Source organism: Cibotium barometz, chromosome 49 (genome assembly GCF_041138505.1).
Source record: "Cibotium barometz isolate CiBa-2024 chromosome 49, ASM4113850v1, whole genome shotgun sequence".
NCBI classification, from domain to species: domain Eukaryota; kingdom Viridiplantae; phylum Streptophyta; class Polypodiopsida; order Cyatheales; family Cibotiaceae; genus Cibotium; species Cibotium barometz.
Window position 1 is genome coordinate 31,660,596 of NC_141094.1, and position 23,386 is coordinate 31,683,981.

A 23,386-nucleotide genomic window follows, 5' to 3' on the forward strand; every position below is an offset into this window, starting at 1 on the left:
AAAAAACACTTTTATAGTAAAAATTTTGAGTATGCATCTTTCTATGCATAGAATTTAAATTCAATAAAAACAACACTTTTATAATAAAAAGATTTCCAATATGCGTCTTTCTATGCATAGAATTTAAATTCAATAAAAACAACACTTTCATAATAAAAATTTCCAATATGCATCTTTCTATGCATAGAATTTAAATTCAATAAAAACAAAACTTTTATAATAAAAAATTTCAATATGCATCTTTCTATGCATAGAATTTTAATAAAAACAACACTTTTAATAAAATGATTTCCAATATGCATCGAAATTGATTTCAATAATTAATATCAATGATATCCATGCATACTCATAGATGAATATGTACATGGAGTAAATAAAAATATTTCTTTTAGAATGCACAAATGGTGGGACTTATTCTTTTAGAATAACATAAAAATAAACTTTATTTTCCATAAAATTCAAGAAAATTTTACCACAACCTCCCTTGTATGGCTCACCATTTCTCAATTTTTACATTCTAATATCAATTTAAAATTAATCCTAATTTGAAGTAAAGTACTCTAATCTACTCAATTTTCACTTTCTAGAGAGTAAACAATAAGAAAAGTTTAATCAGTTTATTTGTAACTCAATCTAGGATAAAGAAAGGCTGAATTCTTAAGGAAGAGAAGGCCATAGCCTTTTCATCAAGGCATAACATCAAGATTCACTTAAATCAACTAAAAATAAAGCAAAGAAATCAGAAAACCAGAGATTTGAATTTAAAAAGTAGAATTTTTAGATTACATGGAGTTTTGTGAGCTTTCCGTTGGCTTGAGGGATTGAGGGTTCTACTCTTGTTTGGATCAAGAGTGGCCACCAATTTCTTTGTAGAGGATTTAGTAAAAAACAATTGAATTATCAAGTGAATTCAATGTAATTGGCTCTGTGTAGGAGTAGAGAAACAGTGCATAAACACTATTAAGCTTTTAGAAAGGGGGAGGCTTCTATTTATAAGAAAAAGTGAGCCTCAAACCAAGCAAACTGATTCTAGAATTTTCCAGATCAATTTGGTAATTTTTTTGACCATTTTTAGGTTAGTTCAACTTACTTTTTAAAACTAGACTTAAAATAGGAAGAGGAGAGATGAAATATTTAAAATTGGGAAGAAATAAAGAGAAAAAAGGCACCTCCTTCATGAGGGAGAATCCCCACTCTGAGGTGTCAAAAATTTATTTTTTTAATGTTTCCTTTGGTCCTTAGTCCACTCTTCATCTTATGTGAGTATTTACTCATTTTTGGGGGTTTTTCTTTATTTCTTCAATTTATCTCCTCCCTACATTTGGATTAATCTGATTGGTCCCTCAGAACCTTAATCCAAAATTTTCAAAATATCTGGACCCTTAGGCTAAGGTCTTTTGAGTAGGTTATAATTTATTTCTAATGCACCTTAGGAATTTCTTTTTAAACTTCTGATTTCAAAGAATTTATTTTAATAATAAAGGATATTTTTCCATCCAAAGATAGCTAAAAACTGAGTTACCTCTCTCTAGAATATTTTCTCTCTCCAGGCCAAAACAGGTCTTTTATTATTCTAAAAAGGGGATTGATTACAGGGGTCGAAACTGGACATCTTGAGGGGTTGGGGAGGAATCTTATAGGCATTTAAAAAACCCCTTACAATTAAATAATTTTGTGAATAAAATGACCCTATTTTCTTCGTAAACTTATGGTTTTTTTCCAAAATTGGTTTTAAAAGCCCCTCCTCTAAATGTAATTCTATAACTTTTTTGAATTAATATACCCTTCCTGATGAACTCATGTGCTGCACTTACATATTTTTAGGTGAACCCCCCCCCGGCGAGAGGAGTGGTTGTTTTGAGTTTTCCTTTACTTGTTCTTCTGCTAAAACACAAAATTATTGGTTGGGGATTGTTGATGAGAATCATTAGTTAAGAAAGGAGTTGTTTTCTCTTCTTCTTGGAGTAGCGAAAAACTACAGTCTCTCCAATAGAGAAAGTTTTGTTTTTCCCTCTGGTAACTCCAAAGTTGCCAGAGAAAGTTTTTGTTTTTCCCTCTGGCAACTCCAAAGTTGCATTGTTTATTTTTGCCAATTAATGTGGCAATTGTTTTGTGCAATCCATCCCTTCTTGATGGTGATTGACTCTTTCATTGTTCCTTCTAGAGCTACATAAAATCTACATACAATTGAGTTAGTCTTGATAATAATTTTAACATCATAGCTTTCCACGACCATCATGGTTTTCATTGATGATACCAATTATTTGTGCATTAGCAGTCAAGATGTCCAAGAGAGGTGTAAGTTTCCCATGACATCAAGTTCAAGCTTGCACCAGTATCCACTATTGCTGGCCATGTAGCTTTATGATCTTCTTTCAATTTCATCTAAAGTTTCATGTGGATTGAAATTTGAGTTTGTGGACAAGGTCTAGGTTTTAACTATTTCTTTTGCCGTGCTAAGGCTTCATGCCTTGCATTGAATTTCTTGGCCTCTTTTGTTTTATCTTGTGTTAGAGGACCATAATAGCATTTGACCTTGCTACCATTTATATGGCCTTCAATCTCTATTTCACCAAGGGTAGAAAGTTTTACTATACCAACCTTGAGGCATGATATTAACGTCACCGAAAGGTCCAAGTCCTTTGTACTTCAATTTTTGTTATGCACCACCACAAGAAATTTAGCGAAAGAAAATTTGATTATTTTATTAATCATATGGGTTCCATGATCAATCACTGTTGCTAGTGGACAACAAAATTGTATAAACACATTTTCATATAAAAATTTGCCAGTGGTCCTAGCATCAACTTTTGGTGTTGCTTTGTCTTCTACCCACTTTTTATAATAGTACATTGATACAATGATGCATCTTGACTGAGTATTATTTGGTGTTGGACTTATAGGACCAACACAATCCATTTTACAATGATGAATCTTGTGTGAGTACTCTTTGGTGTTTGACTTATTAAGACCAATAAAATCCATTCCCCATTCTTCAAAGATTTGTGAAGAAATTATTGGTGTCAAGGGCATCCTTTCTTTATTTTGTAGAGTTATGAATCTTTGACACTCATCACATCCTTTTACAATTATATAGAATCACTGATTAAAGGTGGCTAGCATAGTCTTGCTTGAAGATCCTTGTGTGCAGAGTTCTATAGCAAAGTGTCCTCTTGCAATCCAACAGTGTTTTTGTTCTAAAACTAATGCAAATTCATTTTCATGAATGCACCATCTAATAATTCCATCTTTTCCAAGATTGTGAAGCATTCTCCTGTCAATTAATAAGGTGCTACTTTTTTATATTATTGGTCTAGATTTTGCCATGTCTTCTTTTGTGTTATTGTTGGGAAGGCCTTTAGCCAAGTAATGTGCAATATCCTCACTTCATTTGGAACTAAGTCAAGTTGGAATGATGGAGCGTATGGAAAATTTTCATCAATTATAATTGGAGGTTCTCCATTAAGAATTCATGACAAATGATCATCATTTACATAAGTAGATCTTTTCCTAGTAGAGTGATTAAAAAATTAAGTTCCAAGAGGATAAGTAACCACTACTCAGTGATGTTCCCTATTGTACAGGGCTTGTTTACAAGGTAAAGTAATCCTCGATTCTCCAAGAAAAGTACTAGCGAAACTCAATGGGAAATCTATGTTGTGTTTTGTGCTAAGACACATCCAATTACAAATGCCAGTGCGTATATGTGAACATGAAACATAATGTTCCATGTGGTGTTCATAAGATTAGAGTACATGCTAGGGCCCTTTTGAGTTTCTCATATGGTCATTGGCACTCATTAGTCCATTTAAAGAGGATCAAAACTTCCTAGAGAAGTTGACCATAAATGGCATATAAAAATATGAGTCATTTGAATACTTGAGATGGCCCATAAATTTTGTAATCCCTTAAAGTTTAATGGGGGTGGCAACTCAAGAATTAGTTTGATCTTGCATTATAATAGAATGACATTATAGAAGCATTTTTAATAGCGTTATTATAACTACAAGCCTTGGAAAGTGTCGGGTCATTTTGCTGCTATATTTGCTACTACAAGAGCGCTAAAGCAGCAAAATAACATTGCTAAGCAAAGAAATAATGTTGCTAGACTTGCAGTAGCAAAAAATAAACTTGCAAAAAAAAAAGCTGGGGCAGACTGGGAAGTTCTTAGAGAACTCCCCACTATGCCCCACCTTGATAAAAAAGCTGTCGATCCTAGCATTTTTTTAAATAAAGAGATAGTAGAAAGAAATGGACAAAAACATGTATTCACTCGGAGTTTAAACGATTACAAAATATTAATAAGGCTTTTAGCCATATACAAAATAAAGTTAAAGGAGTGACTATGTAAGAATATGGCACACTGGAAAGAGATAGCAAGACAAAGCACAATAGACAATGCAAGAGATACACAATGGAGAGAATTCAAAAAATCTTGATTATACCAAAGAGGTACAAGTGATGGTACTGTCTACTCGAGCGCTCTCAAGTAGAGCTTAGATGGCAATGTAGACAGACTCTGGATGGAGGATGTACGAAGTGTAGAAGGGGGTGGATATTTAAAAGCATTGGACTCAACATTGGATGCCTTAGCTCATGTGGCAACCATGTCCATATATAGTATTGTAGGCTGTGTGGTAGATGCGTATACAACGAGGGCAGTTACACTGCATAGAAATGGTCACCACCCACATATCAAGAACACGGCCCACTAACCACCGATCACCAACCACTAATGATGGACTTGGTATCCAAGGGTATATTCTAGGGAATATTCCTCATAGCGACCCCCCTTGGGACCCCCTAGCCGGGGTGCTACCCTGGGCCCTAGTTACACTCATACCCTTAATCATCTTCTGACCATCTCCTAACCATTATCAATAGTCACAATAATGACCCCATCGGAATCTAAGCAGCGTTCCCACTAAAGACATATGCACCATGGCTACTCCTCATAATGGGGGCCTAACAAATGTGTATTATACATCAAAGAGATGCATGCTAATAAGAGGTGGGCATAGAGTGTATAATAACAAACTAATTGTCATTCTCATCTTCATCCTCCTCCTCATCACATCGACATATATAATGTAAAACTTTACAAATACATGAAAAATGACAATTTCTTTAGGGAATCATTTCCTTTTTTGTCTCCTCACTATCCTCATTTTGTTATTATTATTTATTTGAGCTATCTACTAGTGTCATGCTTGGTCCTCTCACCACCACTATCTTTAATGAGTTGCCACCTTGGTTTTACCCTTGGTGGGCTCTAGTTTCCTTAAGATGTCTCCAAACTTACATACAAAAAATGAAGCTCATGTCACCTTCTTTTTACTTTTAGTTATTACTAGAATTACTTCAATGCATCGAGTCATGTGGCCGATTAGTTATTGTGTTTTTTCAATGCTCTATGGAGTATCGATAAGCTTGTTCTAGTATGGGAAGGCCAAGGTGAATAAGGATTATAAACTAGAGCGAATTAGGAGTACGTGATCTCCCCCCTTGCCCCCGGTTGCTCCGGCCACTCCAGGCACCCGGAGCCGGGGGACGGTCTAGCGCAGACCATCCCCCAGCTCTGCCAGGTGCCTGGAGTGGCCGGAGCAACGGGAGGGCAAGGGGGGAGATGTGCAAGATGGAGATGGAGGGCTGAGATGGAGATGGAGATGGAGGGCTGAGAGGGCCTGTTCGCAGCATTCAGGGGGGCTGAGAGGGCCGGCGCGACGGCGATGGTGAGGGGGAGGATGCGGCGGTATTAGAGGCAGAGATGGAGGTGGAGGGCGAGGTGGATGGAGGTGGAGGGCAAGGGGGGAGATGTGCAGGATGGGAGGAGTCATCGTCCATGCAATAGTAGAGTAGAGCAAGATTCATGACCTTTCGTCTCCTATCTGTCATTCAACTCAAACTGTTTGCTAATCATATTCAAGGCAAAAGAGAGAGAGATGACTCCAAGAAAAGCAAGAAAAAAACAGGCAAAGACTAAGAAAGGTATATGATGTGAATAATCAAGATTCTACTGAGGTTATGTTTTAATGTTTTTAGATATACTTACTTGGTCTTGGTGTGTGTGTCTTACAGACAACAGGGATACTCACTTAGATCTGGGCGTGTTTGTTTGACTCTTAGCGAGGAAACTCAATCACGGTGGACACCTGTGTCCTCACATGTATCTCCTGTTAGTAGAGAGGAAACAGAAGCACATAATTCTCTTGTTCATGATGAGGAAGAAGCGCTTGTGTTGGAGAACGAAATTGGCTCAATGAGCTCACCTCCTCCAACTCACACGGAGATGCCTGAATCTAGTACTGGTCAAGGGGAGACCCATAGAAGGCTTCTTGGAAAATCTATCGAATTGGGATTGCTTGGTGATGTATTCACTAAGGTTTTTTGTGCAACGCAATTCCTCTACCCCATTGGTCCCTTTATGCAGGCTGATTCCAAATGAAGCCATCCGTACAGTTTCTAGCCAACTTGAGGTGTTTCGTGATTCCTTTGACTTCCATGGCTATGTCGAAGCATCTCCTCCTTTTTTAGTTTCACTTACATGTCGTGGAAGCTCTATTTATTTTGCGGTCACACAAATAGACTTGCAAGAATGGGGACCATACTGGGTGGTACAACATGACAGATTTGAGGATGAAATCAGAGGAACTGAGTGGGAGGATCTCAGTGGTAAGAAGTTTCTTGTTTGGAATGGCAATCATCGTGTGAATGCATGGATGTCTCGAGTGTGCGAAGGTATGTTCTTTTGAATGCCATAGAGTGATTTTATGCAACATTAAAAGTAATATATTGTAATATCTTTATTTTGTTTTCTCTAGCTTGGTCGTCTCATAGCCCCTCACACCATGTCCGGGTCAAATGTCAAATTTTGGTTGTGGACAAGAAGCAAGAAGGAGAATTGCTATTGGCTTTGCGATCTCAAAATGAGTAAGTGATCTCTCTCTACTTAATTACGGACATTGTGAAGTCATTGTGAAGTTCTTGGCTCATTGTTGTGACTCTTTACAATAGATTGGTGCACACTAGTGTTACACCCACATTGTCACATGAGATCTTCATGTTTCAACGATTTGGAATGGCAGACAAATCATCCATATTGGACTACCTTGGTGAAGACGTAAGGAGGTGGGCTTTAATGGAGCTTAGTTTGGAGCGACGAAGTGGAGAGCAATGGTATAATGCTCCAGCTACAATCTTGGTACAGCTTGTGTGGAAGGTAGTGTTTGCATTTCCCATCTTTTATTAATAAACGGATTATCAATGTTTTTTAATCGTGTGAGTGATAATGAGTCCTTTTTGTTATACGTAGACATCGTTTGAAAATGCGATGAAGCAAGCTATATCATGCATTGATAGACATGCCATGGGGTTGCAAGAATATGGGACAAAATGTGAGAAAGCCAGACGTGTTGTAGAGCAAACATTTCGAGATAGAGCGTACAAGATGCTCATAATTGCAAACCCATCCGATGGTGATGCATTCTTTCAACTCGTATATAACTATGATTGGTCTAAGAAGGGATTGGTTGCTCTGACCAAAGAAAAGCTCTACACAGTCGCTCGCCATATCTCGGATTTCAACTCAAAGAAGGTATGTCACATGTCAATAAACCTCCCTTAACATAAACTAACTTTAACATCTAATCTCTTATGGCTTTGGTATGATGTTGAAATAGGAAGACAGAATTGCTTCAAATGCTTATGACCGAGAGGGCGAAGGACAAGGTAATTTTGGAGATATTTGGGGATAACAAAAAGACATTGCTGCATATGAAGAAAGAGTTGTATTGGGAAGAGCTAATAGGGGGGAGGCGGACTCTATTTTGGAGGGTTTATTTGTATATGATGATGTTATCTACATCCCACCATTTATGCAATGGGTGAAAGAGGAGCGATCGAAACACATACCATGGGTCTTCCATGAGGTGTGGGCAAAGATTGGAAAAGTGAAGGAAGGCCAAAAGCAACCTGAGGTGGAGAATGCGGCAAAGAGGTTTGTCTACAAGTATATATCTTCTAATGCCATTCTATTTTTGCAGAAAATACATATACGCATTAAAAAAAAACTTTAGTGCTATTTATTTTATTTTGGATATGTAGGTGGGTCCAGCTACTCATTGGCCAAGGTCTAATGGACGAAGAGATGGAAGCAATCAAAGAATGGGCAGATCCAAATTCCTCAGAAATAATGTACCCAAAGGAATGGGTTGAGAGAGGGGTTTCTGATTGGGAATATAAGAGATGTCCTTTGGTGGTTGGACTATCCTCTAAATCATGTGCCTCCAAGTGAGGAGCTCCTAGAAAAAGGTACTTTTTTGCTTTCTACTAAATTATATGCATATAAATGTATCTGTATATGTATATGTATATGTAAACCTTCCTACCTATACAAATACATACCTATACATACATATAAATATATATAAACTATCCATATGCATATACATATTAGATACATATACATACATATATATACATATACAAATACATATGTAAACATATATGTACATATACATATGCATACATAAATACATACCTACATACATACACGAAATTATATACTAAATTCCTACATACATACAAAGTTCATGTTACATTTAAGATTTGGCATGTTAGATTTTAAAGAAACATGGTTAAGTTTTGAAGTTTATTTTGGGATTTTTTAGAAAATGCAAAGGAGATGCTGTCCAAATTTTTTGCAAATTTGTACATATACGTACATACATACGTACATATATAGTTCATGTTACAGTTAAGGTTTGGCATATCAGATTTTGAAGAAATGTTGTTAAGTTTTGATATATACATACCTACATATACATATACATATAAATAGATACATATACCTACATACATATACATACACATACATATACATAGATACATACCTACATACATATACATATGCATATGCATATACACATACATATACATGTACATATACATATTATACATATACATATACATAGATACATATATATGTTATATATATATATATATATATATACATACATACATATATACACATATACACATATACATACATATATATATATATATATACATACATATACACATATACATACATATATATATACATGCATATAAACCTCCATACATATACATATACAAAAAGGTCTAGGGATTTCTACCTTTTTACTAAATTATCTTGATCTATCTAAATTTCTTGAAGAATTTAGGAATTACCAATCTGAGCTTGAAAGAGAGCCCCCAACTCAAGAAGACTCTAGAATACCTTCCTTCCCCACAGCCAACAAACTTGACCCAATCTCTCCAGTAGTTGGATCCTCGCCGTGTGGCCCCAAAACCATCCACACCACTGTCACGAGTGCCACAATCACACCAAGAGCATACGTCTACATCGTCTCAAGTGCAACGTGAGAGGCGAACAAAGAGACGTCTTGACATTATGCATGATGTTCAAGAGGGAGACCCCACAAATGAAGATTAAGAGAGAGATTGTCCAGAGCATCTTCAAGAGGGGGAGGTGTCAGGACAACATGACATCATGGACATGACAAGTAACAGTACTCTCCATCGCAAATTTATTTTGAGAAGTGTGTGCTTTCGAAATGCATCTCATTTTTTGTCTTGTTTACTTGCACGTGAGAGATGTTCTTCACATATATTGCTGGTAGATGTCCACACTCTTTCGGAGGGCTCAGATAGGTAAAAAGAATAATTTCACCATATAATTAGTTTTCCAAGTTATACTTACCAAAACCAAACATCATAAATCTTTTATGTAGTGTGGAAGAATTCTTGATGAAGATTCCCAAGGCTCTATCTCATAGAGGTGCTCCCTCAGATACAGTGGCTCGCCTCGTATGGGCTGACTTTCCTACAGGTTTACAGGTTGTTGATGTAGATACGGATGGGTGTCCCTCATGGAATCAAGTTTCTTCTTCATTGATATGTGCCACACTCAATTTTGTTGGTTTGTTTGTGTGGCTGATGAGGGTTGGTTTGTGTGTTTGAGTCTAATGGATCAACTTCCTAAAATATATTCCATGCAAAAGAAAGTTGGATTGGTCATGCATCGAACAATGTCTGTTCATGTGGAATCAAGTTATTTGTATGAGAATGGAGAACGGGTAAGTCATAATCTCTCAAATATTTTCCTTTATGCAAAATGTTTCAAAGAAGTTATTCAATGCTCAACAAAATTTTACTTTTGAGAAGAATAAGAAGCATCCATTCCAATGCACGATGGTCTTGGAGTGGTACATTCGAGGTGGTGCAGAAAGATCTCCTATGTTCTTTAGGTGAGACAATTTTCATTCTGTTCATTTTCATAGATACTTTTTCAAAATACTTAGATGCACGTTTATGATTGCATTTCATTGTAGGTGGCTAGTGGAGACCTTCTCAAGTGAAGGAGATGGTGTCTTGGATGTTTTTGTGGGATGTGGAGGCTTGGGACGTGCATGCCAAGAGTTAAAAAGGCACTATATGGAGATAGAGAATGACATAGAGGTAGCCAAAGCATGTCTGGGAGATTTCTCATTAGAGGATAGGTCGGGATGACACATAGAAGAATGCTATAATTTGTGGATCAAAAGACTTTGTAATCGAGATTGTCATGGTTTGGAAGTTTAAAGATCGATATATACATTTTTTATCTTTAAAAGATTGTGTTTTATATTTAAGTAAGTAAGAAAGTATGTATGTATATATGTTAGTGCGTAGGTAGCTCTTGTATATATGTATGTATATGTATATGTACGAGGTGTATGAGTTTAGGTAGATATATGTATATATATAATTATATCAATAAGTATGATGTGGATCAAAAGACTTTGTAATTAATATTTTTATGGACTAGATCTTTAAAAGACTGAAATTTATACTGTTGATCTTTCAAAGCTTGTTATTTATATGTAAGTAAGTTCTTGGTCCTTTCCAAAGCTGATAGTAAGTTCTTGGTCCTTTCCAAAGCTCGGACTACTTGTTCATTGCTCCAAAAAGCTCGACAAAAAAAGCTCGCAAAAAAAATCCCCCCTCCCATCCCTATCAAGATGTTGTTTTTTCTTCCATTGAACACATGTAGAACTGCATTCCAATTAGCCTGAGCCTTGTCTGCCATGAAACCATAGAAATCTTCCCTCGCAACCATGGTTGGCCATCACTTCATTAATGCATTTCCAGAATAGACATTGGGCCTCCATATCCTCCTCTTTCATTTGACATGTCGTAATTGTGAAGATCTTGCACACTGCATGAAAACTCTAGCCATTTAAGAGATTGTACAACTAGCTAGATCTAACTACCTAAATACTCTACATTGGAAATTTGCTACCTTGGATCATATACATGACAAGCCATGGTCACCCAATCTGATGTTCATCGAGTGTGGTCAAATTGTATCCACTCATGTCACAGATCACCAGAGCCAGTCCGTCGCATTTGATTCACCAAATGAAACCCTCAAGCAGGTTCAATGGTGGACATCTTGAAAACATAGCACTTCTCACTTGAGGACCCTTGACCTAGGAACCTACTTTCACGAAAGAAGTTGTAAGTGAACTCTTGCTTCAGCTTCAAAAGTTCGTCCAAGCCAAATCTCTCCTTTGAAGGCCCTTGGTGGGCTACAATGATTGACCTCCGAAAGCTAAAAATAAAATTATTCAAATATCACAATTTACTTATCTAAATTTAAATAACTCTTTTACACATTGAACCTAATTTTGCAACTAGATTAGCCTACCAACAGAGCTGTCTTCCACTACTGGTCCCATCTCCTCTACAATGTTTATGAACTCTTGTTTCCTAATGAAATGTGAGAAACCACCTTCTTGCACTAGTGCAGCCATTATAATTTATTTTGCCACACACATTTGTACCTTCCTTGCCCCAGCATTGCAATCCACCCATAGCACGCTGGACACCATTTTCCTTGTCGTATCAGTTAGTGCCTTTAATGTATGTACACGTACATTATGTTGATGGGTGTCGATGTGTATTATTAATTTTCTCATCCTCTCGTCGGAGGGCATCACATAATAGATGCAATTACATGTAGAAATGCACATCGCCAAAACTGAGTAGTAATGAAAAAGGAGCTTCCTAGATGCATTGTTGCCACTTCTTTCTAATGGTTGGTGCCTTTAGCATACTTCCAATAAAATGTGATGTATTTGACACCCTGTGATTCTTCAAATGCGGGCAAACTTCATTAACACACTTTAAACTACCTAGGCAACGGCTTCTTTGACACTCTAAGAAAGGCAATGTGAGAGGTTTGCTGCTTTGACCACTAGTGGGATCATACTTATGCTCCATGGAGTCCATTTATGAGCGTTGTGTGGACAAAAATAGAGGCTGATAATGTGTACATACTGTGCAGAGTACTGAGAGTGTCAGGAAATATGTAACTAGTCTAGGTCAGCTCTGAGTTTTATTTGAGATAAAATCTGCTGGTAAGGGAAGTGGAAGCACAGACTTGTCCGGAGCGTGTTATGCTAGAGATGGTGTCAGCCATTCGATTGCTTTGTATGTGTCCGGCACCAGATTGTATTTGAAGGTATGGAAGCATGGAAAGACCGTTTTAGGTATTATGGGAAAAATCCCGCATTATGGGAATTTTGAAATTGAGAGGTTTCATGTATTATGGGAATTTCCCACTTAATGTGGGAATAGTTATTGTGGAATTTCTTAATATAGAACGGAGGAAGGTAGTGTTGAGATAATCACGGTTCGAACCAAAAAAGTGGTACTATAATTAGTATTTGTGCATAATTATATTTTGAAAGGAGTTTGATAATCATGTAGGAAGGTGGTGTTGATAAACACCATTAATAAGAAGTGGTATTTGTTTCTTTGCAACAAGGACCTGCACCAATTGAGTTGTACACTGCACAAAATTTATGAAACAATTGAACAAATAAGATAGAAACATTATTATATCAAAAAAATGTAGGAGGCACAAAGAAAAATTTCATTCAATAAGTGAAAATAAAAAATAATTTAAAAGAAGATAGTACAAAAGTACATCTCTTTTGGATATTAGAGTTATAACCTAAAAATCCACATTGTCAATATTGCATCTACAAATGCTACTCCTCATTGAAGGAACCATCAATATGAGCTTCATCCTCACAGGCCAAGCCTAAGCATGCTTTTGCTTTGCGGGCTTCCTTTTCTGGTATCTTGATTCTTTTGTATGGTGGTGGATTCCTTGGTCTCCACGACCAAAGAATTGCATCAGCATTTTCCCATACTTGTTGTTCTGCCTCATTAATTTGCCAATATCCCTTCCAACAATCAGCATAAGCTTGAGTATCTGTCAAACCTTTCTTCCTTGCACAAGGTCCCCAATATTGAATCAAGAGTATCTTGTAATTTGGTGATGTAGGCTCATCATCAATATCCGATTCAGCCATAGCAAGCCAAACTGGATAGATGTTTGTGTCATCTGGGTGCAGCATAACAAAGTGTCCTTGCTGAACATGTAGCATAGGGTTAAATGCCTCCCTTGGTTTATCCCGTGCAAGCCCACAATAATGATCATTATGTTCTTCAATACCTAAGAATCTTTGTGCCTGCAATTGTTCAACATTCATATCATCTAATTGATGGGACCCTTCAGATTTTGGCCAAAAATCTGTGTACTTTCTTGCCTCTGATTGTATTGGTTTTCCAAGCTCTTCGATTACATTACTCCAATAATCTATGACGGGCCTATAATATCTTGGCACAAATGAACCATTACTTAGATTCTGCCAAAATTTTATGTAACCCTTCAATCCTAATATTACTTCTGCATGCATCTTTATATGCTCGGCCATTGGTAGTAGAGGTGGATCTCCTTTTGGTAACCTTGGTTTACCTTCACTGTCTGTCTTCCAAAGACGGATACTTCCACTCCAATTACGAATAGCTACATGTGCCTTAAATTGCATTACCGGTGTGTCTCCTTCCATGAAGAACCTGAATAGAAGTGGTTTGGAGTGACCTATAAGTGCTTCTTGCCCATCACAAATGTAGCCATCACAATATGCCTTGAAGTCAGGGACCTCTGTAAGCAAGAAGGGAGCTGGAGAAGAAGTTGAGCTGGTTCTTAAAGTATCCATCAAATGTGGTAAAGTAAAGGTTTGCCCCACTCTTAATTTCTCTGAAAACCTGCTAAACATGGCATCTATATCCTCATGTGTATGTCCGACCATTAGAAATCCCAACTGTACAGTTTTGAAAGCACCCCGTGCAACAAGCAATGACAAATAGGCAAATAAGTACCGATTTTTATTTTCTCCAGCACAATTATCTAGTTGTAGCAACAAGTTTTCTGGCAACTTGCAAAACGAGGAAACCCAATTCATTGTGTCTCCCTGATTTATACATGGTTCAACAATGGGATCTTTACCATCACTCATATTGTGGTTGTCTAAAGCTGTCCTTGAATTTAAAGCATGTAGAAGTGAAACATTACTCCTTGGAAGCCCATTTGTTACTAGATCACCAAGAGGATGCTTATCCATCCTCTCTAAGTTATGTAAACAACTTGCAATTGAGCCAATTGTTAGATTGGGATCAGATGGCCATAAACCATTCAAAATAAAGTGTCCATAATAACCTTCTGCATGGCCATGAGTGATCATACCAATCAATGCAATTGGTAAATTATATCCCGAATCCACACCCTTGGGAAGGACCCGTAGTCTGGGAATGGCTGTTTTCTTTTGATCCATCTTGTCATGGATGATGCATACATACTTTTGTGGTTGGGTTTCCGAAAATATGCGCCATGCATAGTATAAGCTCCTGCAACTTTGTTGTTGTCGCATGTGAATATCTCTTTCACTGAGGAGCCTTGCTCTTTCTTCTAAACTAGGTTTGGCTTCTAGTTTTGCCTTGAGACCACTACACAAGGTGCACTTGGAGAACTCACTTGCCTTTGTTAGGGACACTTGTGGGTACTCTTTATTCCAAATTCTACTAAACGATGACTTTGATATCCTCTTCTCATGTCCCAACTGCTCAAGTGTTGCGTTGATTTCATTTAAAATGTCAACTTGCTTGAATATTGATGGAATTGACAACCTGGTTTCCCTTGAGCCATCTAGCATTGTTCTACTTTTGTGTGGCGCAGGCTCGGAGTTCATGTTCACAAATTCATCAAGTAGTGCTCTTGCCTCACTAGCATGTTGTAGGCCTCTCCTCAACACCCCTGTGTTTCCATGCAGATATTGACACACACCGGACTCAAACTTTTCCCTGTAACGGTAAAAGGATGTCTTTGGTATACCATGCATCTCATACCATGCTCTGCAACAAACAATCACCCCATTTAACCTAAATTCATATTTAATTTTTTGAGCTGAATCACGATGCCAAGCTATAGAAAGCACATCATATACATAATTTGTACGAGACTCCTGAGATTGTCCCCAAAAGTCTTGTCGTATCCTCATTAGTACATCACGATCGATTAGCTGACAACATTTTTTTGCACAACAATCAATGGATGAAATCCTTTGAACTGATTCACGTGACATATATAATGCAGAAGCTGGTTGTGGTCTCTGCTTTGGAATCCTGTTTATGAAAGTGTAGCGTCTTTTTGCAGAGGTTTGGGCAACAATAACCTCATTAGTTACATCTCCATCATTATCCTCATTACATACATCAGCATGTTCAACATGCATGCCATTAAGCGGAACATAGCGTTGCAATGGGCTCCCATCCAGCATTGTCAGCTGTTTAATAGGCCATTTAACTAGGGTGATACTATCCACTTGCGGCATAGTTTGAAATACATTTGCACTTTCAATAGCCACACCCACACAATCATCACCAAGTTGTTGAAAGTTGACACATTCAAATGGAAACACATATAAGATAGTCCCTTGATTGATAGTTTGCATCATGCTCTCATCCTTTAGAAGAACCATCTCATTCTTCCAAGATTGTCGGATTTGCATGTCAAGTTCTGGAGATGTTATCGGTATTGCATCTATAATTGGAGGTTCCATAGACTCTTCTTGATCTGCATCACTACATCTTTCACTCCACTCTCCAAATTCCAGCTCCCTTGTGAAAGGCCTTAAAAGCATTTTTGGCCAACGAACATTACTCCATAATGCATTTTTTAGATAAATGGTATCCATAGTAGGGAATGGTAGTTCCACATCCTTCAAGCATTCCTCCACAAGTAATGACACATTTCCTTGACCAATCTTTGTTCCACTACAAGTGGAATTTGGATCAATTCTACACACGCAGCCAATACCAACAGAATCATTGTTCAACATCATGTAGACCCTCCCTCCAGATTGGAAATCCATCCTGTACATAATCATGTTGGACTTGTTAAACTAGTAATCAAATCTAGCAAGCAATTTTTTTTAGATTGAAACGTACATCAGACTCTACCATGAAGTATAGCTCTACCATGTGGTCGAGCTAGAACTAGAGCTAGAACTAGCTCTATCATATGGTAGAGATAGAACCCATTAAAGACTATCTCTACTATGTGGTGGAGTTAGACTTCAACGCATTCTAGCGATACCATGGTGTCTAGATAGATTATTTTGATATAGCTCTACCACATGGTAGAGCTAGATCAATGAACTCTAGCTCTGTTACATGATATAGTTACATTGATGCATTCTAGCTCCACCACATGATATAGTTACCAGATAGTATAGCTAGCTCAATGTATTCTAGCTCCACCACATGGTAGAGCTAGACCTCTAGGCATTCTAGCTCTACAATGTGGTTTATGGTACAGCTAGATTGATGCATTCTAACTCCACCACATGGTAGAGCTAAACCTTAAAGTTCTACAATGTGGTCTAGGTAGAATACAGCTCTACCACATGGTAGAGCTAGATCAAATACTTTGAGGTCTAGCTCTACCATGTGGTGGAGCTAGAATTGCATTTAAGGTCTAGCTCTACCATGTGGTGGATCTAGAATGCATCGATCTAGCTCTACCATGTGGTGGAGCTAGAATTGCATTTAAGGTCTAGCTCTACCATGTGGTGGAGCTAGAATGCATCGATCTAGCTCTACCATGTGGTGGAGCTAGAATGCATCGATCTAACTGTGTACTATGCAGATTAACAAAACCAATTACTCCAAGAGAGACCTACTTCACATGACAAGAACCAAGGAGCTAGAATTGCATTTGATCTTGCTCTACCACGTGGTAGAGCAAGAATTGCATTTGATCTTGCTCTACCACATGGTAGAGCTGTATTCTACCTAGACCACATCATAGAGCTGGAATTATTTGAGGTCTAGCTCTACCATGTGGTGGAGCTAATGCAAATCAATAAAACTAATTACTTCAAGAAGAGACCTACTTCACAAAATGAGAACCAAGGATCAGATTCTAGAAAAAAGGTCAGACTCCATTACTCCTAAAAATAGGTTATTTATAAACTTAAATTATATGGGTTTATATATAAATTATAGGTTTGATTTATATAGCTATATAAAGTCTATAAATAAGTAAAGTATAATTGTAAACTATAAACATGCTTTAAGTTACTATAGTTAACCTACATATTTAAATATAATAGCTTTAATCCTATTTAAATAAGCGCTTCACGGCCCATCGCTCGCCTCTCTCTCCCATCCGTCCAGTCAAGGGGCCATTCCCACACGTGCCACTTCTACAAACACTAGGGTCTTTTCACATTACAATTAAAAAAAGACCTAACGAGTGTAACATACCCATTGTAAATAACAATGTACTTGCTTCAGAGTTGAAAAATATAACTTAGTTTGTCATTTTTACGATCAAAAAACTTCTATTTTTGGAAAATGAGCCATTTTTGCTTAGAAATTTGTAATTCTGAATCCAAATTTGGAATCTACGCGTAATTTTACGCTTAAAATAGTTTTTTCTGAACTAAAAACGGGTACCCGGAATGGGTTTAATTAAGCTTTTAAGCCTTTAATCTGCGAACTTCCGACCAAAAATAGTAACTATCCAGGCGTCTAATCAACGAACGGAATACGCCCCCATGGTCACGGGGCAAGGCCGGACATTTCCGTCAAAAAATATTTTTTGACCCCCCCGGACGACGGCGGGCGGCCGGCGTGGGCCCCACACGGGCGCCGCCCGTGAAAAAAACCGACAATCCGCCCGGGACACCCAAGCGTGTACACGACCTAGACGCACCCTCCAGCACACCCCTACACGTACCCCCTCCTCCCAGAACCCTCTATCCACAGGTGTCGCGCTCTCTCTCTCTTGGGGACACCTCCACCCCCATGTGTCACACTTTCTCTCTCCTCGAGACACCTCCACCCCCAGGTGTCTCACGCCCACACCCTCTCCCGGACACCTACACCACCCAGGTGTCACCTTCCCGTACCCGGACGTCCACCCTCCAGCACCTATAAAAGGACCCTCCCAGCCCCCTTCTCCAGACAAGCCCCCAGCAAGCCCCTACGCGCAAGCTCTCTCTCAAGCTCTAGGACATGTCCTACACTCTTCTCCCCCCCCCCCCCCCCCGTGTGAATAGACTTTAAGTGTGCCTCTCCTTCAACCCTTGCCTTGCTCTTCCCTAGGCCTCCCTAGACGTACACTCTTCTCAAGAGCTCTCCAGGTTAAGGACACCCTCTCAATTCCCCCCCCCCCCCTATGCGGCGACTTAAACTTAGGCTAAGAGGTCGTTCCTGCCCATAAGCCCAACAAGCTTTTCCTACCCCAAACGGACTCCGTTTTCGAATCCGTTTGAACCAGTAGAATTCTCTCTTTTCTCTCCACGCTCCCAACCTCTTATATTCACCTCGTTTTCTCTTTATCCTCTTAAAACTCTAGTGCTCCTATGGCGCCGAAACGCCGCCGAATTGAAGAACCGCGCGCTGCCCAAGGAGGGAATGAAGCAAATCGCGTCCCTGCAATCGACTTCGCCCCTCTTGAAGTGGATAGGCATGAAAATGATAACCAGGTTGGTCATTTAACAAGTTTTAAGTAAAATTCTCTCTTATCAAGCTTAATGCAAAGATTCTCGAAATAATAAGAAAGGAACCAAGGTTAAACCCTAGTATAGATGGCCTAAAGTACCTTATGGTTACTCTTAAGTAAAGTTATAGGAAAGTAATCTTGCTTTCGAATCATTGTCTTTCCGAAACGATGGTTTTTGTTAATGCGTGAATTCATTGAATTAAGGCTATGTCTCTTTTTATTGGATATACTGTTGGTTTATTGCTAACATGCAGGTACAGCTTCTCCCCCCCCTTAGCTAACTCCGTGCTTGCCTGTGTAGCCGGGCGGAGGATATAGCGAGGCCGGGAGTCGGCCCAGGGCAATCCCCTCCTATGCCACTGGGAATTGGTTTTCACCATCAGGGTGATGTATATATGCTGCCTAGTTCTGTGGGTCCAGGCTAGTGCGGTGACTTAACCCCCACCTCATGAGGAGACGTCCCCTCCGAAGAGCGAGAGGGTTTGGTACAAGCGTCAGTACCTGAGGGGGTGACAGGACGGCTTGGCCCTCATCGTCTGGCTGACGACGAGGGGAGACGGTCCGTGAGGTTTACCCAGCTGGTTGAGGCTGGAAGATCGAATTCTAGATTATCGATGTAGTTGTGGTTATGGTTATGGTTTGGACATGAGTTTGGATTGGAATATCGGCCCGGTTTCAGGGTCTTTGTAAATATTTTTCACTGTAAGTATGCTCGTTGATTTCAATGTTGTGCTAAGAAAGACTTTCTTTAAGGAATCAAGTGTAATTAATTAACAAAGGAATTTGTTTTTAAGTGTTTCACAGTGTGGTAGGACTTAATTAGGAAACAATTGAACGGGTGAGTGTGTGGAAAGTGGGAGAATGGATGCCCTGACGGTACCATTCTAAGGATGGGTGGACCCGATCAGTCGGGTAGCTTTCTACTAGTCGTAACCTACGATACTTAGGGAATAGTAGAGTCACGAACAAGACTTGTTTTAGGGGACCGAGCCAGCGGCCGTGCCTCATGAATACGGGGGAAAAAGGCGTTGGCTTCCTTGAACCAAGTGTGGGTCTTGTTCCATCTCCACGCACATCTCGTGCTGGGGATTAGAATTTCCTTTAGGATGACTACGTTTCCCCTGCGAGATAGAGTTAGGTCCGTCCGTTTGCTCGTAACCTCGTATTTCTACGAGATCGAGGTGTCGTCGATCGGAAAATAACACGAGACTTGACCGCCTATCAAAAGGATTCCCCCGCCCTTCGGGACGGGGGCCTTACACGTGGTATCAGAGCGCGTTTAGACTTGGGAGATTTTATATTGTATTCTCTTGTTGCTCTAGGAATTCTTGTTAAACTAATCTAGTTACTGCTGGATGCAGGAGGACGAGATGGATCCCTATTCTCGCTTCCTGGTATTCCAATGCATGTTCATGACTGCTTGTCGCTCTTCCGAATTCGAGTTCCGTGACACTATGATGCACATTGTAGACAAGCTAACCCTTCCTCTTTACACTCGCATCGAAAGGGGATGGAACAGAACTGAGTATTGGCATCGTCGATCTACCTACTTCATCATTCGAGCTGAGCACGTCGGCAATCTCACCAACGACTTGAGGCGGATCCGATATGCCGAGATGTTGCGGATGGTTCGCCTGTTCTGGTTTATTGGCACTCCTCGTAACACCTATGTCACTATCGATGGGAATCGCATGCTGCAGAATCGTTGGGTTTATGATAAGGTGACTCAAGTTGTACCCCCTGATAGAGTAGCCGTTACCCGTCTTTCTAGACGAGGTTTACCTCCCCTACCAGAGACTTATCGAGTTCTTGAAACCATGGGAGAACCCCCCTACTTTTTCAATGCTACCACCGCAGATCTTTATTAGGTTTCCTAGAGGACTACCATGTAAATAAATAAGATTGGATTTAGTCCAATCCTTGTAAATGGCTTGGTTTACTTGTAAATGGCTTGGTTTACTTGTAAATATTAAAGCTTGGAATAAAAAGTTTTGATTTTCACACTCATTGTCTTATGTGTATTAAACCGCCTAAGCGTCATAATTCTAAATTTAGCTTCTTATTGATAACCAGGATCGTCAACTTCTTGCTCCCAATGCATTATATACAGATACACAGGAGAAGAAGCTTCTCCTCAAACAAATGCAACCTCCCTCATTTAATGGGGCAGGTTCAAAGATTGAAAGGGATGCAGAAGTTTGGATAGAAGCCATGGACGATTACTTTTCGGCTGCTGGTACAGGAATTGGGAATCAATCCATGCTTGCTAGATTCCGTCTTACCGGGGACGCCAAACTTTGGTGGAAGCAATGGTGCCGAGATAAGGGCGTCACTGAAGATACCCAAACCTGGAGTGACATTAAGCAAGCTGTGAAGGGCCGTTATCTTCCCCCATCTCATGAATCTATTAAGATGAACGAGTTCTTCAGCCTCAAGCAGCTTAGCTTAACCTTGGAGGAATACTACTCAAAATTTGTCACACTTGGCAAATATGCTCCACCTATGTCGATCACTCAACAAGTGGCCCGATTTTGCCAAGGGCTGAATGAACCTTTGGATTCTCGCCTTGAAGCAATGAGGCCAACTACCTTACAAGATGCTCTTACTCGAGCCAAACCTCTGGCTAAAGAAGTAAAGAGTGGTCAAGCAAAGAAGAGAGTCTATCCTGAGTCTAACCCAAGGGGGCGCCTTCAGAGGAATTACCAATCGAATTTCCGCCACAACACTATTGGTCAGTACCCCAATAATTTTGTCCCCCGCAGTTATGCTAATTCCACTTCAGAATCCTATGGGGACCAAAGGTGCTTTTATTGCAATGAAGTTGGCCACTTCCGGAATGAATGCCCCAAACTTGCAAGATTCTCTCTCAATCCTAATGTCATTCCTGCTCCACAAGGCGGCCGGGGAGTTCAAGGTCGTGGGACTCCTAATAACCGCCAGGCTGGACGAGGTGGTGGTGGACGTGGTAGAGGTCGTGGAGTGACTGCCCGTGTCTGCTCTATGATTGGTGAACCGACTTTAGAGATGGAAGAAGAAGAGCAAGCCACCATTCATGCAGCTATAGAACATCAAGGACCTAATCAGCAGTTTTCTGTTATCCAAGCTCCGGCCACTTATCAAGGTAGATCTTTCCAGCTTTTGGTTGATTGTGGTAGTACGCATTCGTTTCTTTCTCCAAAATGCTTGCGTAAGCTACAGTTAGATCAAAAACCAGCCCAAGCAATGATTGTTGAGTTAGCTAGTGGAAAAGAAGAAGTATCCCGACATTGTGTGGGAGATCTTGAATTTGAATTGGATGGTGAATCAACCCATGGGTATTTTAGAAGCTTACCATTAGGGATTTATGATGGAATCCTTGGTATGGATTGGTTAATTGCAAACAATGCTGACATTCACTGTGCTGAAGGAAGCATCACCTTTAAGAATAGTCAAGGACAGGTAGTATCAGCCCAGGGAAAAACAGGTAAACCCAAATTTCATTTGGTCAAAGCTAATCGTCTTCTTAAGGGAGTGCGCAAGGGCCAACAGATCTTCCTTGTCAAACTCAACAAGGTAGAAGAAAGCAACCCAGATTTAGAACCCTCTTGGCTCCAGGAGTTTTCAGATATCTTTCCAGAGGAACTTACAAAACTACCCCCATCTCGAGAAGTAGATCATGGGATTGAGTTAATCCCTGGTGCTGAATCAGTTTCAAGGAGACCTTACAAAATGTCTCTTCCCGAAGCCATAGAGCTCAAGGAACAACTTAGGCAGCTTATTGAGCAAGGATTCATTCGCCCTAGTAATTCCCCATGGGGAGCGCCTGTTCTTTTCCAGAGAAAGAAGGATGGCTCGCTTCGGCTTTGTATTGACTACCGAGGCCTAAACAAGGTCACTGTCAAAAACAAATACCCCATTCCTCGCATCGACGAACTTCTTGACAGACTTTATGGATCCAAAGTTTTCTCCAAGATGGATTTAAGGTCTGGCTACTATCAAATTAGGATCAAGGAATCAGATATCTCTAAAACCGCTTTCAATACCCGCTATGGCCACTATGAATTTACAGTCATGCCATTCGGATTAACCAATGCTCCCGCCACCTTCAACCGCCTGATGCAGGATATCTTCCGACCCTACTTGGATGAATTTGTCCTTGTCTTCTTCGATGACATCTTGGTCTATTCTCAGTCAAAAGAGGAACATGTGGAGCATGTACGCAAAGTATTGCAAATACTGCGCGAACATAAGCTCTATGCCAAGAAAAGCAAATGTACCTTCTTCACTTCCCAAATTGAATATCTAGGGTTCATTGTCTCCTCAAAGGGCATCTCAGTAGACCCTGCCAAAGTCAAGGATATATTGGAATGGCCACCCCCTAGGACAGTCAAAGAAATCCGTGGGTTTCTAGGCATCACAGGATGGTATAGGATATTCATCAAGGATTATGCCAAGATAGCT

At 39.6% G+C, this 23,386-nt stretch overlaps 1 protein-coding gene across 1 annotated transcript; it reads left to right on the plus strand.

Annotated features, from left to right (window-relative positions):
- The first annotated feature begins 18,629 nt into the window (after positions 1 to 18,629).
- On the plus strand, positions 18,630 to 20,905 carry LOC147610493 (uncharacterized). The gene is made up of 2 exons (XM_086786626.1): positions 18,630 to 18,929; positions 20,308 to 20,905. Exons 1-2 carry the CDS (start codon positions 18,807 to 18,809, stop codon positions 20,812 to 20,814), a joined length of 630 nt encoding a protein of 209 aa, XP_086642752.1. The 5' UTR covers positions 18,630 to 18,806; the 3' UTR covers positions 20,815 to 20,905.
- The last annotated feature ends 2,481 nt before the right edge of the window (positions 20,906 to 23,386 follow it).

Bases quoted from the DNA above. Each gene is read 5' to 3' on its own strand.
- LOC147610493 (XM_086786626.1), top strand. From the start codon at position 18,807: ATGGCGCCGAAACGCCGCCGAATTGAAGAACCGCGCGCTGCCCAAGGA. The intron at 18,930-20,307 runs GTTGGTCATTTA...TGCTGGATGCAG, and splicing joins GGCATGAAAATGATAACCAG to GAGGACGAGATGGATCCCTA.